This window comes from Chrysemys picta, chromosome 5, assembly GCF_011386835.1.
Source record: "Chrysemys picta bellii isolate R12L10 chromosome 5, ASM1138683v2, whole genome shotgun sequence".
In the NCBI taxonomy this organism is placed as follows: domain Eukaryota; kingdom Metazoa; phylum Chordata; order Testudines; family Emydidae; genus Chrysemys; species Chrysemys picta.
This window is the reverse complement of record NC_088795.1, coordinates 25459283-25482881: the sequence shown is the minus strand read 5'-3', so window position 1 is coordinate 25482881 and position 23599 is coordinate 25459283. Positions and strand designations below refer to the sequence as shown.

Sequence of the window (23599 nt, the reverse complement as noted above, 5' to 3'; positions counted from 1 at the left end):
CAGTCCTGGGAGTGACGTGGGTCCCTGTAGCAGAAGTGATGGCAAGATGCCACCAGAGGATGGCACGCTGGCGTACAGAGCTAATCCCCAGGACAGCCAGCCAGAGGCGCCACAGTGGTGAATCGCACCCTGTCACAGGGAGCAATGTCCACTCTGCCCCCCAAACTACGCTCATGTTAAAAAGTGGGGGGCCCTGGCTTCCCTTGTTCTGGCACCAGTGACTCTGAAAGTACAATTCTTAAACTGAGGGGAAAACTCCAGTTCCACAGACAGCCTGTTATTTCTCTCAAAGAAAGTGACAGAACATCCCTTGAATCAAAATTATTTCTGTATTGTTTCAGTTAAGACTTATTAATGCACCGTTCTGTTAGCTGAAGTAGATTTTAGTATATATTTTTGCCGTGTTTTTCCCAGGAAGTTTTCCAGTTAGGCTGAGCTTCCTCTTTGATCCGGATGCTTGATCCTAGATTGTAAACTCTTTGGGTTAGACAGGATCTTTCCATTTTGTGTGTTTGATACAGTGCCTAGCACAATAAGGCCCTGACCAGGCATCTAGCTAATACTGCTTTACAAATATTTAATAGTATTGTTGAAAGTTAATGTACAAATTAGGCCAACTTTAATGTTTAGGATTTTTGTAGCTGTTTTTAGGATTTTTTTTGGTAAATCTATGCAAATCACTTGAAATACAGTAAGTTTTTAATTGCAGATGAAGAGTCTGTAGCCTTTACACTAAAGCCGGGAAAACGTTTGGTGGAGTAGGGGGCAAAAGGGGGAATGAATACTTTTTCCTGCTGCTGCCTTCATCTATCTTACAGTTCTCTCTCTTTCTTTTTATACTTCACTTATCAGTGTGTTATCTGAATGTCTAAGATACTTCCATGCAGTGGTAGATTAAGACTATATGGGGAATGGATCCAACATAACTAAAATGCCTCTACCAAACCAAAGGGACTCCCACAAGAGATTAGTGTTGCAAAAGTGCTTGTGGTGCTCCTTGCCCTACCAATTCTACTTCCTGCTCCCCAGCCCCATGGAAAGTGTCCTCTGGGAAATCAACCAAAATATGCAGGTTTTGGGAGGTGAAACCCCTCATCTACTTTTGTGTGTCTGTCTGTCTTAGATCAGATCGGGGTGGAGAGGTCAAAGAAATCTTGTAAGTTGAAATTCATGAGGCCCCAATTCTCTGTTGTTCTGCACCTGGTGCAATCCTGAACACGAGAACGAAGTGGGTATAAACTGCTGCCAGATCAGAATGGCAGGATTTAACAGACGCTTTGCACTGGTGTAAATGACGGCCCAGTGCAGGGCGATGGAAGAAGAGCCCCAGGAAGTTTCCACTCCCTTATGGGGTCGATTTCTCCACAGGGCAACAATGGGCTGAAATACTTAAAATCTCCTCCGTTAGCTTTCTTTGCAACAGGAGTGTGAGAACTTCTGTGGATATTTCTTACTTTACTAATTTTAATACCACCAGAAATGATCCTCCACAAAACCAGTCAAAGTGCAACCTATGTTTACTGTTTTTAATTGTACAGCAATAACCGTTATAAATACAAAAACATGGACTTACCCCCCTTGAATGTCGGAAACTACAAATTAAACCAAATAAGTTCCTGTATTTTTTTTAAAGGGAAATTGTCAGATTTAATCTAAAATAAGGTGTCTTTGGAATAAAGAGGACTTAAAAATAGACCAGCATGTAAACATTTAATTAAGTGCAGGACTGCAAGCCAGGACCTCCTGATTGTGAATCTGAATTCTGATACTGACTTGCTCTATGGCCTTGGGCAAGTCACTTAACTCTATTGCCGAATTTTCCCTGTCTCTAAGCAGGGAATAATAATAGTCTCTTATCTGGGTACCGAGGATTCATTACTTAATGCTTTCTACAATGCTTTGTAGATGCCTACGCTGCAATTAAAAACCTCCGGCTGTCCCATGCCAGCTGCCTCGGGTTCACAGGGCTCAGGCTAAGGGGCTGTGAAATTGCAGTGTAGGTTCTCAGACTGGAGGCGGAGCCCAGTTCCCAGATACTGTGTGTGTGTGTGTGTAATCATTGTTTTATCCCATTTGGACCTTAGCCTCACTGGAGAAAATATGGGTATTATTAACATGTTAGTTAACAAATGTAAATTAACATGTTAAAATCCTAGTGTAGGCAAGGCAGTTGTGGTTTTAACACCTGTTAGGTGGTTGAGGTAAATTCTAGATTCTCTCCCTAGAAATTACCTTGAGCTGCTAACACACTTTTATAACTACAACTGCCTTGTGTATGCTAGAATTTTAATGTGTTAGCATCACACATTTTTCCTAATATAGACATGGTCATAGTCAGAGTCCAATCCTGCAATCACTTAAACATGTACCCAGCTTTATTCCTGGGTGTATCCCTAATGAAGTCAATGGAGCTTCTTACATGGTTAAAATTAGGCATGTGCTTGTGTGTTCACAGAAGTGGAGCCCTAGTTTCTCATCTGAGTTACAAGTGTGTGTGTGTGTGTCAACTAGATTCTCTAGTAGTCCAGAGGACTTGTGCTTGAGCCAGGGAATGGGATGATGGAGAAAAGGGGGATTTAACCCACCTATAAGATCCACAGAGCTTGACAAAGTGTTGACTTGTTTGAAGCTGCAGTGCCATCTAGTGGTATGAGTGTTATAATTATTGCAGGTTTCAGAGAGGTAGCTGTGTTAGTCTGTATCAGCAAAAACAACGAGGAGTCCTTGTGGCACCTTAGAGACTAACCATTTTATTTAGGCAGAAGCTTTCAAGCTTTTCAAAATCAGAAACTACTGTGGTGTATGTATCTCAGGCTTTGTCTACACTGGCAAGTGAAAGACACAACTTTTGTCATTCAGAGATGTAAACCCCTCTTTCCCCCCCCCCACCCCTGAAAGACACATGTTTTGTCAATGACAAGCTCCAGTGTGAACAGCGCTTTGTTGGCGGGAGCATTTTCCTGTAGCGGCACAGCCATGTCGCTAAAAGCTGTGTAGTGTAGACATGGGCTCAGTTTCACCAGGGTAAATCCAGAGTAACGCTGGATTTTTACAGATGCATATGAGATCAGACTCTCCCCCAGTACCTTACCTTTCAAGAGTTTCACAGCTCATGTTGGTAGTGTTTTCTTTCATTTAAAATGTAAATATGTGATTAAAATTAAAATAACAATGTGAGGTTGGTTTCTGTTACCACGTTTGGGACTAACAAAAGGACCCCTTCGAATTAACTTGGGCACTGCAAAAAGAAACTGACACACCAATGGAAATTATTTTAAAGGTCTCTGACATTATTATCCATAGATACAGTTATTACTAAACCTACAGGATGCACCCTTGTCCCAACTCAAAAAGTAATTTTCACCACTGCTGTGTGAGCTCCATTTTACGGTGATCCTAAGATAATGTCATAGTAGCATATAACTGTAATGGTAATTATTTTGCCTCCTATTTTATAAGACAGAGATGGGACACGGAGAAGATCCTGGGATCCAGATTAGGTTTGGGCTTGGGTTGTTGTAGAATTAGATTTCTCTACAAACTTCCAAAAGCTTGAAAAATAAGAATAAACATGGTGAAAAAATACCTTGATCGTAACCTGTCAATCAAAGAGTGGACTATTAGAAATGGAAAATATGTTGCTTCTCATTATTGGAAGAACTTCCTTAAAATATATTTTTTCTAAACCTGATAGATGGTAAAGAAATAGTTTCTTATGTTATTCCTATTCTACCTCAAAGCTTTACCGACAACAAGCAAATAGACCACAAGCACCTGCAAGGAATCCCCCCATAGGTCATCAGCACTGCATATTTCACCTTTCAGGAAGCAGGTTTCCTGCTCTACTAGGGTGAAGTTCCAATGAGTTCCTCTTTTAAAATGTCACTCCTTTGCTAGTGCTGCTTGTTCAGTACTTACAGGGACTGGTACAGCAATGGCCATGCTCAGATCACAGGAGAGAAATAGAAATCTCAGTCTGATGGAGAAACCTATGAAAATGGAGATTAGAAATAAATAAGTGTGACTCAGGAGTTTTGGAGAAAGGAGAAGAGGATGCTGTCCTGTGAGTAGGGCACCAGAGTATGGAATCAGGCAACGTGAGTTCTGCCATATTTCTGCCTGTGTCTTGCTGTGACACCTTGGGAAAGTCACTTAATCCCTGTCCCTTGGTTTCCCCATCTGTAAAGTGGGGCTAACATATGATGGTAAATGCTTTGCTATTTAAAAATGCAAAGAGCTATATAAGGGTTAAGCATTATTTTAAATTTGAGTAGAGTTGATTTAAACCCTATCCAGGCTACTACTTACAATGTTAAATTCCTTAGCACAGTTTATAAGAGCGAGTAACGTGGTGGCAATTTTTAAGGCATGCTTCTCTTGTGTAATTGAACTATATTCAGGCCCTGTCCCTGACTGACAATTTAGTGCCTCCAGCAGGGCCCCTGGAAAATGTAGCATGGACACACAAACATCTGAAAAAGCACAGTGTGACTAGTAACACTTGGGAGTTCTCTGGGGACATTATTGCCACAGTAGTTGAGGGAAATTAATTGCAAGTCATTCACTGCAAGGCACTGAGTGCTGTCAACATTGCCTCAATTGAGACTTGAGCTCCCAGAGCCCCTTGTGTCTGGCACAAAGCATCTCACAGGACCAAGCCCTAAATTTAGACCTTTTAGATATTATTAATCATCACTAATTTAAGATCTGGTCCAGTGCTTTCTGAAAATTCACACATACGCATCCCCTGAATTTCCCTCAGATATTGTGGACGTAATACCTTCAAAGAACTCCAGTGTGTAAATTAATCAAACTGCGTTGTTGCAGATGTTCTCTAACTTTTCTCCACAAATGGCCCTGAATCTAGTTAAACTCTCTGACCTATGATTCCTTAGTTTATATTGGTTCCTATCCAGAATATTGGAGTTATAGATAATTGCCAGTTTCCAGCATTTTGGAATATCTTCCAAAAGGACTGGCTGCTTTTCTTGCTTACTTCCTTCATACTCATAGATTAATGTTACATAGATCTTTCTTTCACTACATTTAGAGTGACAGAGATGTGATGTGTATGGCTAATAATGCCACAGTTTTATCACTGCCCTGAACAATTGGAAACGAGCAAGAAACAGGAGCCAAGGTTTTCAAAAGTGACTAGTGATTTTGGATGCCCAGCTTGAGCCCCCGGTGAGTTCTTAGCACTTTTTGAAAATCAGGCCCCTTTAAGGCATCTCAACACATAAATTAATGTACTCAAAATTACTAGTCAGTTTTGAAAACATTGGCTGAGTTAATGAGGTAAAAGCTCCTGTTTGTAAGCTTGCTGACATGTCGGCTTCACTACAGGATACTTGTATTTAATTTCTGGGATGGCAGTCTCCCTTATGCTACTGTAAACGTGCTAAGGCCTCATCCAGAGATTCTGAACCTCCTCACCTTGTTCACCAGAAGCGGGTCATTCTTTCTCTATTGCATCATCTATATTTTGGGGAAAAAATGCTTAATTTTCATTGAGATTTTCTGCAATTTGTTTCTCGTTATTTCTGTTCCTTCTTTTTACTTCTGAAGCTTTTTCTAACATTACCATCCTTCCCTTCTCCCATCTAATGCCCAGTGAGATCCTATATATAAAATTAATGTCTAATGATTATTTAAACTCATCCCAAGTTATTTAAATGCTGTTTCTAATGCCTTGGCTTTAATCAGAAAACCACAGTCCACCATGAATCACAAATTCTTAATACCTGTTGGAGAATTAGCAGTTGACAATAAATTAAACTAAAATTACAAGAATCCCAGAGACTCGCACTGGAGCATGTTAAAGGGCTAGCAACGGGAATGAATGCAGAGGTTATTGCATACACAGCATGTTTTATGTTCTCAGTATTGGTGCTGTTCTGACCTGTGGAAAAAGACTTCAGAAGCTGGTCTCGTTAGATCCCCAGTCTCCTTGTTATTGGGGCAGGAATAATAAAGGGTTGCTGTCCTTGTGTGAACCAAGGGCAGCAGAATTTACCTGGCATACCCCAATGGAGGGACTCACCCTCAACTGAACAGCACTCGCCATTCCAAAGCCCAATGAGTTGAGAGCGGGTGGGGACAGGTACTTGTACCTGGTGGTGTGGGCCCTGTTTAAGGGTCCTAGGCACCATTTGACTCTTCCTCTCTCCATGGTATAATAAAAAAGCTAATTTAGAATCAATTGAGAGTCTTGTTACATACTGCAGAGCTGAAATCACTGATACCTAGGTCTAAGTATTAGACCTACTTTGGGACAGTTGACAGTAGATCAACCTCTGAATTCTGGGGCTGCACTGGCCAAGGGCAGCAACTGTGAGTGGGGTGCAGAGAAGGGACGGGCATGTTAAATGGACTTTAGAGTTGCTGGACTTAAGACCTTGAGGGGAAAAGGACACTGCCCAACTTACTTGGCGGTGGGTCTTTTGCTCATGGTTTGTGTTTGAGTTCTGGTTGTGGTGTTTTCCCAAATTAATGCTGAGTAAATTCCCTCCTTTTATTCAAAGTTTTTGCTACACTCAGACTCTGTGCTTGCGAGAGGGGAAATATTGCCTCTTAGAGGCGCCCAGGAGGTGGTGTGTAATTGTCCCAGGTCACTGGGTGGGGGCTCGAGCCGGTTTTGTGTTGTATTGTTGAAAAGGAATCCCTAGATACTGAACCCAGCCCTTGTTGCTGCTGGCTTCATCTGGCAGAAGGGTTACATATGAATGAACATATACTAAAAACAAAACAAAACCTCACAACCTTAGCATTTGCTTCGACTTGTATCTTTCTTGATAGATGAAGAGAAATTGTGTATTGGTTGAATTCACTAGTTAAAAGTAAGTAAATAATAAATGAACCAACCAAAAACTATTCTGAGAGGGGGAACTATCACTCGGGGTGGGATTTTCAAAAGCATTCAGCATTAGCATAACTTTGCTTCCCCCTCAAGCTGACACAGTGCTTAATTGTAATGAAAGAGGTGCTGGGGCTCAAGCAATTTTTTACTTTCATAACTGTTGCAGCAAGGCCAGAGGTGCTGGGGCGATGAACTGCCAAGCCCAGAGTTTCCAGGGCTTAGCCCTGGCACAAATGAAGCGCTGGCCAACACACATTGACTTCAATTGGAGTGGAGTGAGGTGATTGACATCAACAGGAACAGAGTTAGACCAATACTGAACTATTTGAAAATCCCACTCTCTTTCCAGTTTTTGATTAACTGGAATAGAATTTATACCTAACTCTGATAGGACAGGAAGTGAAATATATGCTGGAATATATTAAAAACATTATAATGAAAATTAATTATTACTGTGATATTAGGCATAGTGTAAAGATTGTAACTCTCAGGAGTTACCATATTGAAGTCAGCAGGGTTACACTGGGGTAAAAGTGGAGTGGAAACAGAATCAGATCCCACCTATTTAAAAATGTACTTCTAGTTGTATTTATAATGACTAGACATGTCTGTGAACGACATAGAGCTTAATGGACTGCCAGTGATTTTGAAGCTTGTAATTGAGTAGACAGTTGAGAGTGGGGAATGTGGTAATTATACAAAGCCATTTTAGCAAGTTTTTATTAAAGATGACTTGGTAGGCTCAGTACAGACCAAAACGTTGGATTTTTGACCTCACTGCTTGTTAAGAATTAATGTTAAAATTATTATAATCAATCTGAAAGTCAAGTGTGCTGTGGATAAGCCTCTTTAATCTGTCTGTCTATCTTTGAGTTTTAAACTGCTGCCTATTACCAAAATATCTGAGCGTTTTTATCTACTTCCATGTAAAGTAGATAATAATAGTGTAGTCCCTCGTAGACTTCATGGGGTATCTGGCTCTTCTCCCCTGTGGGCTAAGATCTCTGCATAGGGTAGAATTTTGTTTTTGACTTTTTTTAGATTTCATTAATTTACTTTATCTCCTTTTAGGCCGATTTATTTCAGTTTGTTTTGTTTTTAATATTTATTTATCGGTTGGTTGGGTGTTTTGGGTCAAAAAGGGTGTCAAGTGTTGTAGCACAATCTCATCCCACTCATTTTGGAATCATGGGACCAGATCCTCTCAGGACTGGTCCATCTGCTTCCAGTGCAGTTTGGTCAGGGGATGAGCCAAGGGAAATTGCAAAGGTGGCATAATCAGGTGCTGGGCTGGTCCCACTGAGAACTTAGAATAGCCTCAGGGCTGTTCTATCATACACTGGTTTCAGTAACCCCAAAGGGGTTTGTACTAAATGTTTGGGCAATCCAGTAAAGTTGGTTATGTCATGACCGGGACAAGGATGTTCAGACCTAATGGTTGGAGCAAGAGTTGGGAGTCAGGTACCGGGAGGTCAGAGTCTAAGTCAGGCCAGAGGACAAAGTGAGAGTCAAGGTTAGGTTACCAGGAGATCAGGGCCAGGCGCCAGGTTACAGATAGCAATCAAAGAGCAAAGCTGAGGACAAACTAGGGTCAGAAGCCGAAATATAAGGTCTGGAGCGGAGACAGGCAGGCACACACAGCTTCCTATCATGATTTCCTGATTTAAGTATCGGTACCAGCCAATCAGTGGGCTGCGAGAGGGTGCCACTCAGGTCCTGCTGGGCCGTACTTCCTGCCAAGCCCAGCCTCACAGGGTCCTCCCATGGGAGCCCAACCTAAGCCTGCAGCGGCAATGCAGCGCCATCAGCAGCACAGAACCTCCCAGTTTTTACAAGTTAATTACCTTCACTGTTAAAAACGTACACCTTATTTCCAGTCTGAATTTGTCTAGCGTCAACTTCCAGCCATTGGCGCGTGTTTATACCTTTCTCTGAGCCCATTGTCAAATATTTGTTTCCCATGTAGCTACTTATAGATGGTAATCAAGTCACCCCGTAATCTTCTCTTTGTTAAGCTAAACAGATGGAGCTACATGAGGCTATCACTATAACCCTTTAATCATTCTTGTGGCTCGTCTCTGAGCCCTTTCCAATTTTTCAACGTTCTTCTTGAATTGTGGATACTAGAACTGGACACAGTGTTCCAGCAGTGGTTGCACCAGTGCCAAATACAGAAGTAAAATAACATTTCTATTCTTACTCGGGATTCCTCTTTCTATGCATCCAAGGATTGCATTAGCCCTTTTGGCTACAGCATCACACTGGAAGCTCATGTTCGGCTGATTATCCACCACAACCCCCAAATCTTTTTTCAGTTTCCTGGGATAGACTCCTCCCTCCTGTAAGGGTAGGTCTACACTTACCTCCGGGTCTGGCGGTAAGCAATCGATCTTCTGGGATCGATTTATCGAGTCTTGTCTAGACACGATAAATCGATCCCGGATCGATCCCGGAAGTGCTCGCCGTTGACGCCGGTACTCCAGCTCAGCGAGAGGAGTACGCGGCATCGACGGGGGAGCCTGCCTGCCGCGTCTGGACCCGCGGTAAGTTCGAACTAAGGTACTTCGAATTCAGCTACGTTAATAACGTAGCTGAATTTGCGTACCTTAGTTCGAAGTGGGGGGTAGTGTGGACCAGGCCTAAGTATCACCTACCTTCTGTTTCCCTAGATGTATACATTTAGCCATATTAAAACACATATTGTTTGCTTGCGCCCTGCTCACCAAGCGATCCAGCTCACTCTGTATCAGTGACCTGTCCTCTTCATTATTTACCACTCCCCCAATTTTTGTGTCACAATGCCCTCTTTCTGTTTTGCACCTTTGGGGCTATAGAGTGGCCATGAAGCTATTTGTGCTACCTCTCTGTGACCTGGAAGGTTACAGGAGGATTCCTTCCCCATAACCTCTATAAAACTCCCCCTTCCACCAGGTGTGGGTTATAGTGATTGGTGTGGGAAGGAGTGGTGGTGGTAGGAGGATTTAGCTGCTATAGAGAGCAGGATAGATCCTTTATGTATAATTATTTCATAAAAGTGTCAACAAACTATGCCTCTAATTCATTGAAGCTGGTTAGGTGACTCATAGCAGTGGAAAGAGCAGACAAGTAATGGTGTACTGTGGTCAGACAGAAACAAAAATGCAGACAGAAAATTATATCCTCTATAAGAGATTTCAAGCTAAGAGTCCCATGGAAGGGATCCTTCTTCATGGGAATAGCATAGGCAAAGTGCTGTGTAAAAGTAATATGCTTATAAGAAGCACACGGGATTTATTTTAGGGGAAAAGGCAATACGCCACATTTATTGAAGATACAACAATTAGCATATGTATTTAATTACACTCCGCCCCCCCCCCCCCCCCCACACACACACTGTTCCGCCAGTCGATGTTATAGTGACCAGTTTAGAGTCCGGATCAATCTAGTGGCCAGTTAGGTTGATCACAGGTAGGGAGGAGCCGGGTTCTGTTGGTTGTGACATGATGCTTTGAGGAAGTCTTGGCAGGACGAACCCAAAGTTTTATGGCAAGGCACCCTGTTTATATAGTGATTTTTTTTTTATTGGGACCAATGAGTTTTGCACCGTTATGTTGTAATTAATTGTTGTTTGACGTGTGCTTTTTTTTTTTAATTGTTTTTATTTTTTATTACAGATTTTTTTTTTATTGATAGATGCTTGTTTTATTTTTAGAGTTGTTAATTTGCCTTTTTTTGACATTTTAATAAGGGTGTGTTGCAGCCTTTTGGTGCCCTTGCATTTGTTTTTTTTTATATCTGGCTTAGCAATAGCTTTTATACTTTTTTTTTTAACACGCATTTTTTATGTATATAAAACAGAATTAATTTACACAGAACATTTTAAACAGGAACATTGTTGCATTGCACAAGAAAACAATTATGGCATCTTTTTATTTATTTTAAAATGCTAAATCTACAATAAAATAGTCACCTTAAAACGTTTGTTACTGCCTTGAATCAGCCCAGACACAGATTCCGGCTGATGCATTTTTACCCAATGGCCCATTAGGCCATTCCTTTTTGCTATTTAAAAAGGGTGGCTGGCAGGATATGATTAAATTATACACCAATACATTTAATACAGGCTACATTATTATTTTATTAAAATTATACAAAATACAAACATAATTTTATTACTATATGTCCCCCTTTCGACCCTCAATAACAATTTTTGAGTGGGTCATATTTTATACAATTATTTTATAGCAATGTATTGAGAGACAATTTGAGCTTGTGGTTGTAATTTAACAAACTTTTTTTGTTTAATAGCACATACAACACATTTTTAGCAAGCAAACACAGGACAATATTAACACAATTAGTAATGGATGGAACATAATAGACAATATGCTTTTAAAGGTTGGGGACCAGCCTGTAAAAACGTACCAGTGATAGGCTGTTAGTTTTTTTTAGATTTAGCAATTTTAGCATGTTTTTATTTGCATGTAATATTTGAATGACACGCTTTTTAATATTTTTTTGTGTTTGTTGTAAAAATTGAGTTATTTTTGTTTTTGATAACAAGTGATTAGTTAGATTGTGCTAATTTAGGATAAGGGTAACAGAGAAATTAACCAGGGCAGTGGTTATAGTGCTTTGTGCTTTTTTTTATTTTTGGTAAATAGTACATGTGATTGCTAGTATATAATACGTGGGCATTACATTTACATTTATTTATTGGGGGTTGGCTGATATTTGTATTTTTTTAAAATACTGTTTTTTAGGATGTAACACACATACATTGTTTGTATAAAACGTGTTACATTTTTTATTTTGTTTTACACGTGTTTTTAATGAGGTATTTTTGCTAGATGGTTTTGTGGTGACAGGTAGGGACAAGCACACCCATTTTTGAGGTCTTTATTTTGTACATTTTTGGGTATTTAATAATTTTTTTTTTAGTTTATTGATTTATAACCATGGGTAGCCAAAAGGATTTTATGGTTAATTTTGGGAGCAGGCTTACTTTTTAATATTTTTCTTTTTATAGCATGTTGGTGAGTAATTATTATTAAAAATTTTACCTAATAATAAATTAGGCTTATTTATGCTGGAAACATACTGCATTTATTTATATTTGTAGGTGTTAAATAAGGATTGTTTTTATTGTTTTAAAAGATGCGTTAATACCGGAACATTTTTAGATATTACCCAAAACATTTTGTGTTTAAGTGATGCTAAATTAAGAATTTGCATTTTAGTACATTTTATGGCTAAGGCAGTTTTATTTTTTAATTTAATTTTTTGTTTATATAGCAGCTAGGAGGTGGTGTTTAGCCACTGCCACATATTTTATGTTGCTTTTAGGTTTTTTAGATTTATTTGTATTAAGTTTATAGTAGTATTTGCCTGCTTGTGCATGAGACTAGTTTGCAGTAGTGACAAGGAACTTAATTTATTTTTAATTACCTTTAGGTTTATAGTATTTATAATTTTTGCTTTAAAACCAATTTTTTTTAATATGGTGTTTGCTACATGAGGATGGTTTTTTGTTAACAGATTGGCATGTTTGATTTTTGCCTTTTTGCAATATTGTAAATTTTTGTAAATATAGTTAAAATGCTTATTAATTTTTTTTTGCTTAATGCAGTAGGGTTTTTTTTTGTAATATAATATATAACAATGCTAGCAATAAGACAAACACAAGACAAAACAATTTTTGTTGCAATGTAGGTTTATGGTATTTTGGGTTGCTTTTTAGCTGGTACCAGCTTTTTATGAATTTTTGAAAGACAAAAATAACTTTTTTTTTTTAACCCCTTTTTGGGTGGCAGATTATTTCTTAATTTATTTTTATAAATATTTTTGCTGGTTGCAGGCAAAACAGAGGAATTGCCCCCATACTTTGTTGTGTTTTTGTTTTATAGGCAGACCATGTTTTAATGGCTTTTATAGTTATTAAATTTATGAGGGAGGATAAAAAACCCTGTAAGGGTTGCTACTTTATTAACCTTGGTCAAAGAAATATATATCATGAGTTAATGTACAGTACAGACACAAACTGGCAGGTCACCTATGGGGGTGCTGAACTTCTAAGGATGGAAGTTAAAGTGATGGTGACAACGCTTTTAAAGAGGTCACTTGAAACATCATGCATGCTATATTTTGTCTTCTCACCTTATGATTAGTTTAAAATAATACGTACATTAAACATTTGTGCTGATGCCTATTCTTTTAAACAAGGTTTTAAAAAAATAATGAATCCAAATACACTTTTATTTCATGCTTTCTTTATTAGAATATTAAGAAACTAGCAATACAGTACACAGACAATAAAATAAAATTGTCCTATTTCTAGTTTTCTACAGTATACAACACAATCCACACTATATGTGTCGACGTGAAGAACAGTATTCTGAACAATTCTATCATGTGCACAATTCTTTCTATTGTGTACAGAGAGATATTCTGGATTGTTAAACTCCAGGCAGGAAACAAATGTTTAGATATGTCACACGAGAAGTTCTTAGATTCTGCTACTGTTAATTGATTTAGAATTTTTATTTTTTTGTTTTCTTTTGGAGTAACCCCTGTCAATCTACAAAAATCTTTATGTAATCTCTCTGTTCAAAAGTGTTAATCGATCAGTGTCTTGGAAATACAATGGCTTCACAGATTTGACTGGTATGCAGACAGGATGCTGGAACTCTATCCTGCTAGGTTTAGAACAGGAGGTTTTCATCTGTGTCTTCTGTGAAATAGAGAAGAAGGAAAAAAATGTTACCATCATGATTGAACCTTTAATATGAAAGACCCATGACTGTATCATGAATGGTTTATGAGCTAGTCAGCACTTTAGAAAGAAAGTTTTAGAGGGCTCAGATGCTGGCCTATTTTATTCACACCTCTATGCAAACACAGATGCTCATATCAAATTGAGGTGCCACCCATCCTATATCTTCTCTAGTCAAGCTGCTCTCTCATTATGCAATATATTCCCAATGTGTTTGTTGTTCAGTAATCATCTCCTGCCTTTTCAAAATCACTAAGGACACCCCAACCCACAAAGGACAAACAGAATCATTAGTAACAGCACATGCCATTGACTATTACTCCTTTTAGTAATAGTACCTTCATCCCCACCCTTCTCCCTCAGTCCTAGGGCTGATGTGGGACCGAAATGGCCCCTGCATAACTTACAGCAGTCTCAGGGCTACAGTAAATTACACCTGCAGGACTGAGACCATTCCACCACTTGGGGATTGCCAGAGTACAAGGCACCCCAGTCTTTCCCCTCACCATTCCAGGACATGGACCGGAATGTCCCTTGCATAGAAAGGGGGATAGTATAGAACCATCTACGGTGGCTTTATTTCACATGGGGAGTCCCCTATGTCAGAGGAACCTCCAGCTTTCTAGAGCAGCACGAAGTACATTGAACAGGAACTGAGAACCTGGCCCAAGAGTTTGGGGACCTGTCTGTGACAAGTTTTAAAAGATGACTATGATTCTCCTATGCAAAATCAAGTTCTATTGCTGAAAAGAGGTTTGGGGTTTTTTTTACATCTGCATCTCTCTGCTACTTTTAGTATTTTTTTAAAAAATGACCCTCCATATTTTGAGGGGGAGGCAGGAGGTGGCAAAGTTTCCAGTTTCTTTTTATTTCTTATCTTTGCATCCTGCTGCCTATCTCTGTCTAATGTGGAATCTGGCCAAAAAGATCTTTGAGTTTCATCTGCTGTCGGTATTTTAATACTGACGCTTAGGTGGCTCAGTCTCTGAACACTTCTAAATGGAAAACACATTTATTCATAACTCAGCTGAACCCCTTATTCTTATTTAGAAAGAAACAACACTATAGTGTTTTGGAAAACTCTTCTATAAAAAAAGATGAGTGAGACCAAATTGTAGGTAAGGGACATGAAACAGTAACCATACTGTCAATAGTTTCAAAAGGATGGGTACCATTGCAGGAGGAAATAGGCAGGGTCCAAAATAAGGAGGTTTTTTGACTGAACACTGATAGATTTCCTAGAGAGTTATATGGGGATGAAGAAGATACCAACAAGACATTATATGCAAAGTGAGCTGTGCTGTAAATGTGTATGTTATAAATAGGATATCTCCATTTATTTATTTTATCTCCTAGAACTGGAAGGGACCTTGAAAGGTCATCGAATCCAGCTCCCTGCCTTCACTAGCAGGACCAAGTACTGATTTTTGCCCCAGATCCCTAAGTGGCCCCCTCAAGGATTGAACTCACAACCCTGGGTTTAGCAGGCCAGTTATGGAGCACCAGATTCTGATTCTAGGCCTGATTCTCCTCTCACTTAAATCAGTGTGAATCAGGAGGTTAATGGACCAGTGTAAAACAGGAGAGGAATTACTATTGGAGAATCAGGCCATGAGCATCCAATATTTAGCCTGACTGCGACCAACTGCAGATACCCAAAATACAGATGCCAAAGCAAAGGTTCCTCCGCAGGTCTCTGCTATTGGACTGGAATCTAAAGAGTGGGGCACGGGGTTGAACAGCACCATTAAAAGCCAAATTCTCTTGTTTATATAGTTACAAACTGAAAATCAATAAGATTTTGACCTATAGTCTATATATAGACCTATAGAGCTCCTGCTCTGATCTTGCATGCATGGCTCAAGCTAGGTTGCTGTGTATATGATTAGATATCTCACCCACTGCAAAATAAGTTGGAAATTATTCCTAATGTAAAACTTAAGCATGATTTTGGAACCAACCCAGAATGCTGCACCTTCTGAGGTTCTGTCATCCCTACAGCCATTTAATTCACCTCAGAACACTGCTAACTTGATGTTCAGGCCAGAGTGTCTTACCTTCTGTGTATGAACTGAGATACTCTCTGCCTAGTCTGGAAGGAAGCAATTCTCCCTACCCACCTGCCTCTCAACCTTATGGCTTTACCTTCTTTAATTCCAAAACAGTGGCACCACTCCTTCAAAGAGACATGCTTATTCCTGTCAGCATCACACTCCTGGAAAAAACGAGTTATGCAGTGTTCCATGGGAACTAGAGAAGCTCGCAAAGGAGCAAGCTCTGAGTGCGTCAATAACCTGAAATGAAATAAAGGTAGCATATGATCTCTGTTTCTGGGGGTAAGAAATCAGGGTCAGTGAAGAATGTCAAGGTTACAAGGAGATAATAAGAAACATGTCCAATATTAACTCTCTTAAGGATTTTGTATATCTTTAATATTGTGAAAATTCAGTTCATATAAGCTTTAAAACTACAAATAAGCCAATAATACATCATTGGTGACTAACCACTATGGATTACTCCCTTGTTCTCACGGTCTCACTAACACCCAACCCAGGTGAGTTTGGTGCTTTTTTTCCAGGATTAGGCCCTTAATATTTTCTGTGAAATCCTATAATTAAAGGTGCTATATATATATATAGTATGAAATTTGTGCAGGTAGTTGCAGCTAAATCCCATGTCCTTGTAAAACCAGATAAGTATCATACAGAGGAAGTCTGTGAGGTGAAGGATCCCATTTACAAGTTCCACAGAAGTTACTATAGAGTGGCCAATTTACATTAGCAGAGGATCTGGCCCAGTATTTATGCCATTGAGAATAGTTGCACTTTTTGAAAGACATAGTAAAGTAGAACAATCATGATCTAAAAAAATGAATCAGAACTGAGCATAGAAACAGTTTCTACCTGTCGCCAGGGTGCCGATCAAGCTGGCTAAACTGCCAGTGCACTGGGTACACATACATATGATAGTTCTTCTCAAAGTCATGTAACAGAAGCTCAACTGGATGATCTCCAGCCATCAGACGTTTTTCATTCTGGTAGATTTTCTTGACCTACACCAATAAAGGAGTGGATTGTTGTTTAGTGACAGAAGGACTAGTCTGAATACAGTTCACGCATCCTCATTCACACACACCACACCCCCTCTCTCTTCACTGAAATATCACCAGAAAGTTGTTTTTGCAGTATTTGTGGCTGGAAGTTGAGCTGCTGGAAATTGCACTAAACAGTCTGTCCTTATATGTTTACCAGCACATTTCTTCAGACCTAAGCAATATGGGTATTTCAGATAAGCTTTGGATACTTATCTGAGCTGAACCTGAAATCCTAGCACCTGATCTTCAGGTCTAGCTATGATGTGTATCAATGCAGGATACAGGTGATTGTGGGAAGTAAAGTGGCTGTATGTCACTTTACTGTCACCCTGATGCTGGGACTGCTGGGTGTTGGTTCAGTCTCTGGCATAAGATTCCCCTGTACTAGAGCATCTTTGACCACTCATTTATGGCAGCTTTACAGTCTGCCTGTATGTGATAGGTGGGTGGAGAGGGAAAAGAGAGAAAGGACCAGGTTGTGCCTCCTCAATCCTGCACTAGTCTGCCCCAACTGGGGGCTTGATCTAACTTCTCAACTGTACAAAATCTGTAACTTAGTGGTGAATAGGCATAGCAGAGCTCGGCAATGCTAAAACCCGACTACTCACTTTCCTCTCATGACAAATCCACTATGCTGCGGAAAGGGGCAGCTGGCACAGGAGAGGGCTCTGCCAGTCTTGTCAGTTGTATGCCAATTAAGTTGTATCCCCTATGCAACAGGAATCCTCCATTGACTAGCTAAGGCCAGTGTCTGTCCACTTTGCACCTTCTGAGCAACACCAAGTGGCAGTAGTGCGTTTGAGAATCTGGCCACCGTCTCCATGGTTTTAGAGCTGAATCCTACAAGGTGCGGAGTATCTCCCATTTGCTCAGCAGCACCTTGCAAGAGATGTTCAGCATCTTGCAGGCGCAAACACTTAGAAAGTAGCTCAGTGTTCACGCCAGCTCAGTCCTTGGCTTCTCTGTTCAGCCTGCCAGCAAGATTGCCAATTATGGTGGCACTTCTAATGATGATCACCCCTATTCATGAGGAACTAGACTCTGGCCACCAACTCTTGTCGCATAAATCGCTGACCTGCCAGAAGATGGTGCAAAGATATTATTAATAGAACTGGAATAGACCCACTGGGATAACATCCTTACCCCATACTAATCCTCTGTAACCTCCAGTGATATGAGAATGCCAGAATAATAGTAATACAATTATACGGGATAGTTGAAATCGCTCTCTCCCTCTCTAACGAACAATGAATATCAACCACACCTTGCAGTTTCAGAGCTCTCAAACATATCATTAATGAGTACTGGTTTTGTTTAATTGTAGATTATTAGTGTATAGATCTGGATGAGTTCCTCAAACAATTTCCCATGATTATTCAATCCAATTTTAAATTAACTTTTGCATTGATTGTGTTTGCCCACTCTTTTGTGTTCACTTTCTCTGAGTATCATGGCAGGCATTTCTTTGGAAAGAGCAAATTGATGCAAATATTGGGGATTATTCATGGAAAGCAGATTTTGAACTTGTAAAAGTGAGAATTTGCACCAAAAATCAGCTTAGAAGAGTTACAGTTATTTAGGTGGGGAAGAGAAATGTATCATGTAACCTGGGTATCTAATGAAAACATACAGCTCACATTCTAAATTTCATATACTAAATAGTCACAAAGAACTTCGCACAACCAATCCACAGACTAAGTATTATTCACAAAAAAATCCCAAACTGTTCGCGGACATTTCACTAACAGAAAAAAGGGGCAATGTTTATTAAGTAAATTACGTGTCACACATGATTTGCCCAGCTCAAGTGACATGGCTGCAGCTGTGTTTTATTTGATAAGCACAGATACTCACTTTACTCCTCTGTTTGTCAGACAGAAATCCAGACCTGTCCAGATCACGCTCATAGAGCTGCATGAGGATGTTCTTGAGCCAGTCTCTCATCCGGAGAGGGAACTGATCCACTTCATAGTCAGTGCAAGGAGGAATGTCTGTTTCAAACCACAAAGGATTCTAATCGCATTATCAAGAGGTGCATTAAGTCCCCAGTTTCAAACATCTCCAAGCAAAATCTGAGTCTTACAAACCAAATGTTCAGCTCAACTTTAAATTGGCATCTGCTTTTGTGATGTAAAATTGGGAATGCCATTGTAATTTTGTGCTGCAGCTATTTACAATCACACTTTAGGTTACTTGGATGCCCAATTCCCTGATTATCTATGTAAGACAGTTGCTTAGTTGTCTGTGTGAATTAAACTCCCATCAGAAATAATTATGAGCACAGAATTGCACCAAAAAGTATTTTTACTTGCAAAAATGTGCCCCTTACTGTCTTTGGCCCTAATTCTGCAAATGCTTAAACATATGCTTAATTTTAAGCATATGAGAAGTCCCATTGACTTCATAGGACCTATTCAGAGGACTACTCCTATGTCTAAAATTGAGCATATACATAGTGTTTACATGATTGGGGTCATAGGGTATGTCTACACTGCAGTTGAAGGTGTGATTGCAGCTTGGGTAGGCATACCAGCACTAGTTTTAATCTAGCTAAATTAGCAATGGCTAAAAATAGCAATGGGAATGACTGTGTACCTGGTTGTTAGAGCCCTCACATGGGAGATCCAGGATCCAGTCCCCCTGCTCCAAACTGGAACAGCTTCCACAGGAGAGATGAGGGTGCCCCCCATCAGAGTATCCCAGAGCCCAGTGGCTGGGGCACTCACCTGAGCGGTGGCAGATCCCAGATAAAATTCCTTCTCCCCCTCTGATGGATGGGGAGCATACACCAGTAGTTGCCCACCCCTTGGTGAGTATCCTAACCCCAGGCTACAAGCTAAGAGGGGGGGCTTCCCCCTCACTAAAGCAGCATAGATGCCTCGCACCAAGAGATGGCTTACAGCTGAGAATCCCAAGCAGATGGAGGCACCTCCCTGAAGCCCAAATTTGGATGCCTATCTCTGAGAGGGGGCGGAGCTTAGCAAATTTCCTTTGACTTGGCACCTCCCATTGGCTAGCTTAGGCATGGAGTTGACTAGTGTTCTGGCTTTTATGAATCCCATTCTAAGGCACCAATCTCTCTCCATTCATTGTGTAGGTGCCTGATTTAGGCTTTGTGAATCCAGTGCTTTTCTAGGCACTTAGAAGATTGGCGGGGTGATGTTCAGCCTGCCCATGCCTGCGTTCCTTTGTGAATCTATTCCTTAGTCTCTTTGTGCCTTAGGTTCCCATCTGTAAAATGGGAATGATAATTCTTCTCTACCACACAGGGGTGGTTGTGAGGATAAATACATTAATGACTCTGAGGTGCTCAGATATTATAGTAATGAAGGCCATGTAAGCACCTTAGATAGACAGAAAGAGAGCCAGAGATGGTAACTGGGATGGAGGAGGGCCCAAGGCATATTGCAGGTAGAAAAGTGCTTGAACCACAAAGGTAGCCAACAGGGCCGGTGCAAGGATGTTTTGCGCCCTAGGCAAAACTTCCACCTTGCGCCCTCCCTCCTCCCCAAGCCCTGCGGCAGCTCCCCCCTCCCCGGCCCTGAAGTGCCCCTCCCATGGCAGCTACCCCCCCGGCCTGGGGAGCCGTGCGGCAGCTCGCCACCCCAACTCACCTCTGCTCTGCCCCCTCCCCGAGCCCTGCGGCAGCTCCCCAGCCCCCCCTGCCCTGAGGCGCTCCCCCCATGGCAGCTCCCCTCCCCACCCCAGCTCCCCTCTGCTCCGCCTCCTCCCCGAGCATGCCGTTGCTGCTCCACTTCTCCCACCTCCCAGGCTTGCGGCGCCAATCGGGTGTTTGGCGCTGCAAGCCTGGGAGGGAGAGAAGCAAAGCGGGGCGGCATGCTCAGGGGAGGAGGCGGAGAGAGGTGAGCTGGGGCGGGGAGTTCCCCTGCGTGCCCCCCCCTTACTTTCTGCAGACGGCCCTCCCTGCCCCAGCTCCCTCCGCCTAAATGCCGGCGGAGACTGGGGCGGCCGAAGATCCGGCTGCCGCAGTCGCTGCTGAAGAAAATGCCACCCCCCAAATCCTAGTGCCCTAGGCAACCGCCTAGGTCGCCTAATAGGTTGCACTGGCCCTGGTAGCCAGGGCTTTTGTGCAGCTTATTATAGAAAATGGACCTGTCTCGGTTCTGAGCTTATTTCTAACTGGTCACTGATACAAAAGAAGGATGTAGGACAAGAGCCTATGTCCAATGTCTAGATACTAAGATGATGGGCCCTGTATATATAGGTAAATTATATACTTATAAATAAATAGAGCCTTACATTTGCAGGATCCCATATAGTCCAAGTGCAGCTGGTGTCCCATTTTTGTCCCTTCAAGTTTACACTTAGTACCAAAGAGCTGACATGTGCCATCGTAGGTTTTATTATCAGTGCCACAAACCTAGATAGCAAAAAAAAAATCTCGTCAATAACACTGTCAGATCATATGAACATTAATGACCAGCAAATAAAACACATGGCCATTGATGTGTGAGTGCTCAAAGGAAAAGGGTGCTGGGAACTTCTGAAAACCATCCCTTTTATTTAGGCATCTAAATATGGATTTGGGTGCCTAACTTTAGGCACCCATGTAGGAACCCCATAGCAACTCTGTTGGAAACATAACTAAATAGTGTCCAAAATACATAACCCTGTGTATGTGTTTGCACATGCTAAAACCTGACAGAGGCAAATGTAACTTTTAATTTTATTCTTGGAGTAGCTGTAGAGTTATTGCTGAGCAATTGTAATTTATTTTTTATTCAAGTAGTGTATTGATAGTTCTATAATCCCATCAAATAGCAATCAAGAATATTTTGGGTGAATTCTGCCCTTTGGGTATATGATTATTAAAATAATTGGGAACCATTCACAAGCTCCCTAGAATTGCACTAATTAATGTCAGAGGAATGGGGTATCAGGCAAGTGCTGCAGTTAGTTCTTTCTGTGCTTGTGTACTCCATGGAATACTTACATGCTCATGATCATTAGTTGGAGGGCAAGCAGCCGGATCTTGGCAAACACAACTAAGTTTTTCTTGTTCATCTGCTTGGCAGACCTTGCCTCTTTTACAGTGGAAGTTCCTACAAGGATCTAGAAAAATATCAGACCAGCCTATTAGAAGAAAAGGACATTAGGGCTGAACTGAGTATTTGAGCCAAATGTAACTGACAACCGTATTTAAACCAAAGTTGAGCAAATTTCAAAATATACCAAAGCTCAGTTCCGATAAGCACCCAAATGTTTGAGTGTTTATCGAAAGTTTATCAAAACACAGTTGAATCTATTTAATCAAGAAATCTCATTAGAACAATCTATTTAATCAAGAAATCTCATTAGAACAAGATTTTTAGTACTTACTGGTTGCAGTTGGACTGGAAGTATCTCCTCCTGTCATTCCCCCCTCATCCCATCCCCCCCCCCCAAAAAACCCCAAACCCATTCTCAGTAGTTTTATATTTATACTTCCCAGCCCAGGTCAAGCAGTGGAAAAACGTGAAAAAGAAAGAAACAAAAAAAGTTTAGACTCAGTTTCAGTATTTGTTTATGGTGAAATTTAATATCTGTTCTTGTTGAATCCAAATCATGTTGCCATTTCATGATTTAAATCAAACTAAGATCACATCCTCCCCCAAGGTGATATGTTTCAGTGGAAAATAACTCCAACTTTTATACAGATGTCGCAAAAAGCAAGGGTTCTGTCTGCGACTTTTTTTTTACCGTTTTTACAATTCTTTCAACACTTAAATAAATAAATCCAAGGGCATGCAGAACAGATTCTTCCTTGTACACAACTCGGTAATATACAGGATCAAGTGCAAACAAAATTCAGTCATGTGAAATCACATCATGAATACAGCAGAAAAAAATCCACACAGCAAATTCCACAGCTTGATAGTGTTAGTAGTATTCTAATTGCTTTGCAGATAGATTACTCACTGAGAAGAACCTTCATACGGCTATCACTGGAACTTCCATCCTCATTATATGAACTGCCTGTCATCTTAACCTTTACAATCACAAAAACAAAAGTAGAAGTTATAATAGATCTCTTGAAGGGAAAACACATTCAGCCAACATTTGCCCCCAGCTACAAATGTGCGACTTCATTGACTTGATGTAAGGTAAAATCTGGTCCAGTGCTGAAAAAAATACAATCAATATTTCCTTTTTCCTAAATACACCGCTACCTCGATATAACGCGACCCGATATAACACGAATTCGGATATAACGCGGTAAAGCAGTGCTCCAAGGGGGCGGGGCTTCGCACTCCGGTGGATCAAAGCAAGTTCAATATAACGCGGTTTCACCTATAATGCGGTAAGATTTTTTGGCTCCTGAGGACAACGTTATATCGAGGTAGAGGTGTATATGAAAGGACAATACCCCCATAGTAGGAGGTAGCCCTGTTTTCAGAAAAAGATACGGTATAAAAACACTAAAGCCCCAGTTCAGCAAAGTGTTTAGGCATGTGCTTAAGTCCAACCTATCAACAAAACACAAATACATACTTCACTGCTTTGCTTAGTAGAGATGGATGGCTGAATTGGGACCTAAGTCCCTATGCATGCACATTACTGAGGCCAAATTCTATTCTGATTTACACCTGGCATAAACATACAAAGTCAATGGTACTCCACTAGCTATAAATCAGTGAAAAATCTGTCTCAAAGAGTCTATACCAGAGGTGCCCAACCTCTGTGACACCAAGGGCCCTAATGCAACTTGTCAGGAGCTGAGGGGCTATATCTAATTTACATACAAGTATAATACTTAAAAATGAAAAGTAAACCTGTGCAACTATTGTATAATATTTGCTTGTGCTTAGACTATATCTTCCTTTATAGATTAATACAAATGTATCAAGAATTAACCAATAATAAAAACGTGAAGTGGATCAGCTATGCTCTTATG

General features: G+C 40.6%; 1 protein-coding gene across 9 annotated transcripts in view; it reads right to left on the bottom strand.

Annotated features, from left to right (window-relative positions):
* Positions 1-13090: 13090 nt before the first annotated feature.
* Positions 13091-23599, bottom strand: part of SPARCL1 (SPARC like 1) — a 208496-nt gene continuing 197987 nt past the window's right edge. For 7 of the 9 annotated variants that reach the window (XM_065596120.1, XM_065596124.1, XM_065596123.1 and 4 more), the window contains 7 exons: positions 22624-22693; positions 21659-21798; positions 20965-21085; positions 18559-18695; positions 16514-16662; positions 15756-15904; positions 13091-13568 (listed from right to left, as the gene is read on the bottom strand). In XM_065596120.1, coding sequence (XP_065452192.1) covers positions 13540-13568; positions 15756-15904; positions 16514-16662; positions 18559-18695; positions 20965-21085; positions 21659-21798; positions 22624-22693 — 795 coding nt within the window. In that variant the 3' untranslated portion in view covers positions 13091-13539. The remainder of the gene's footprint in view (positions 13569-15755; positions 15905-16513; positions 16663-18558; positions 18696-20964; positions 21086-21658; positions 21799-22623; positions 22694-23599) is intronic. The other 2 variants (XM_065596127.1, XM_005292019.5) reach the window with 1 other exon arrangement.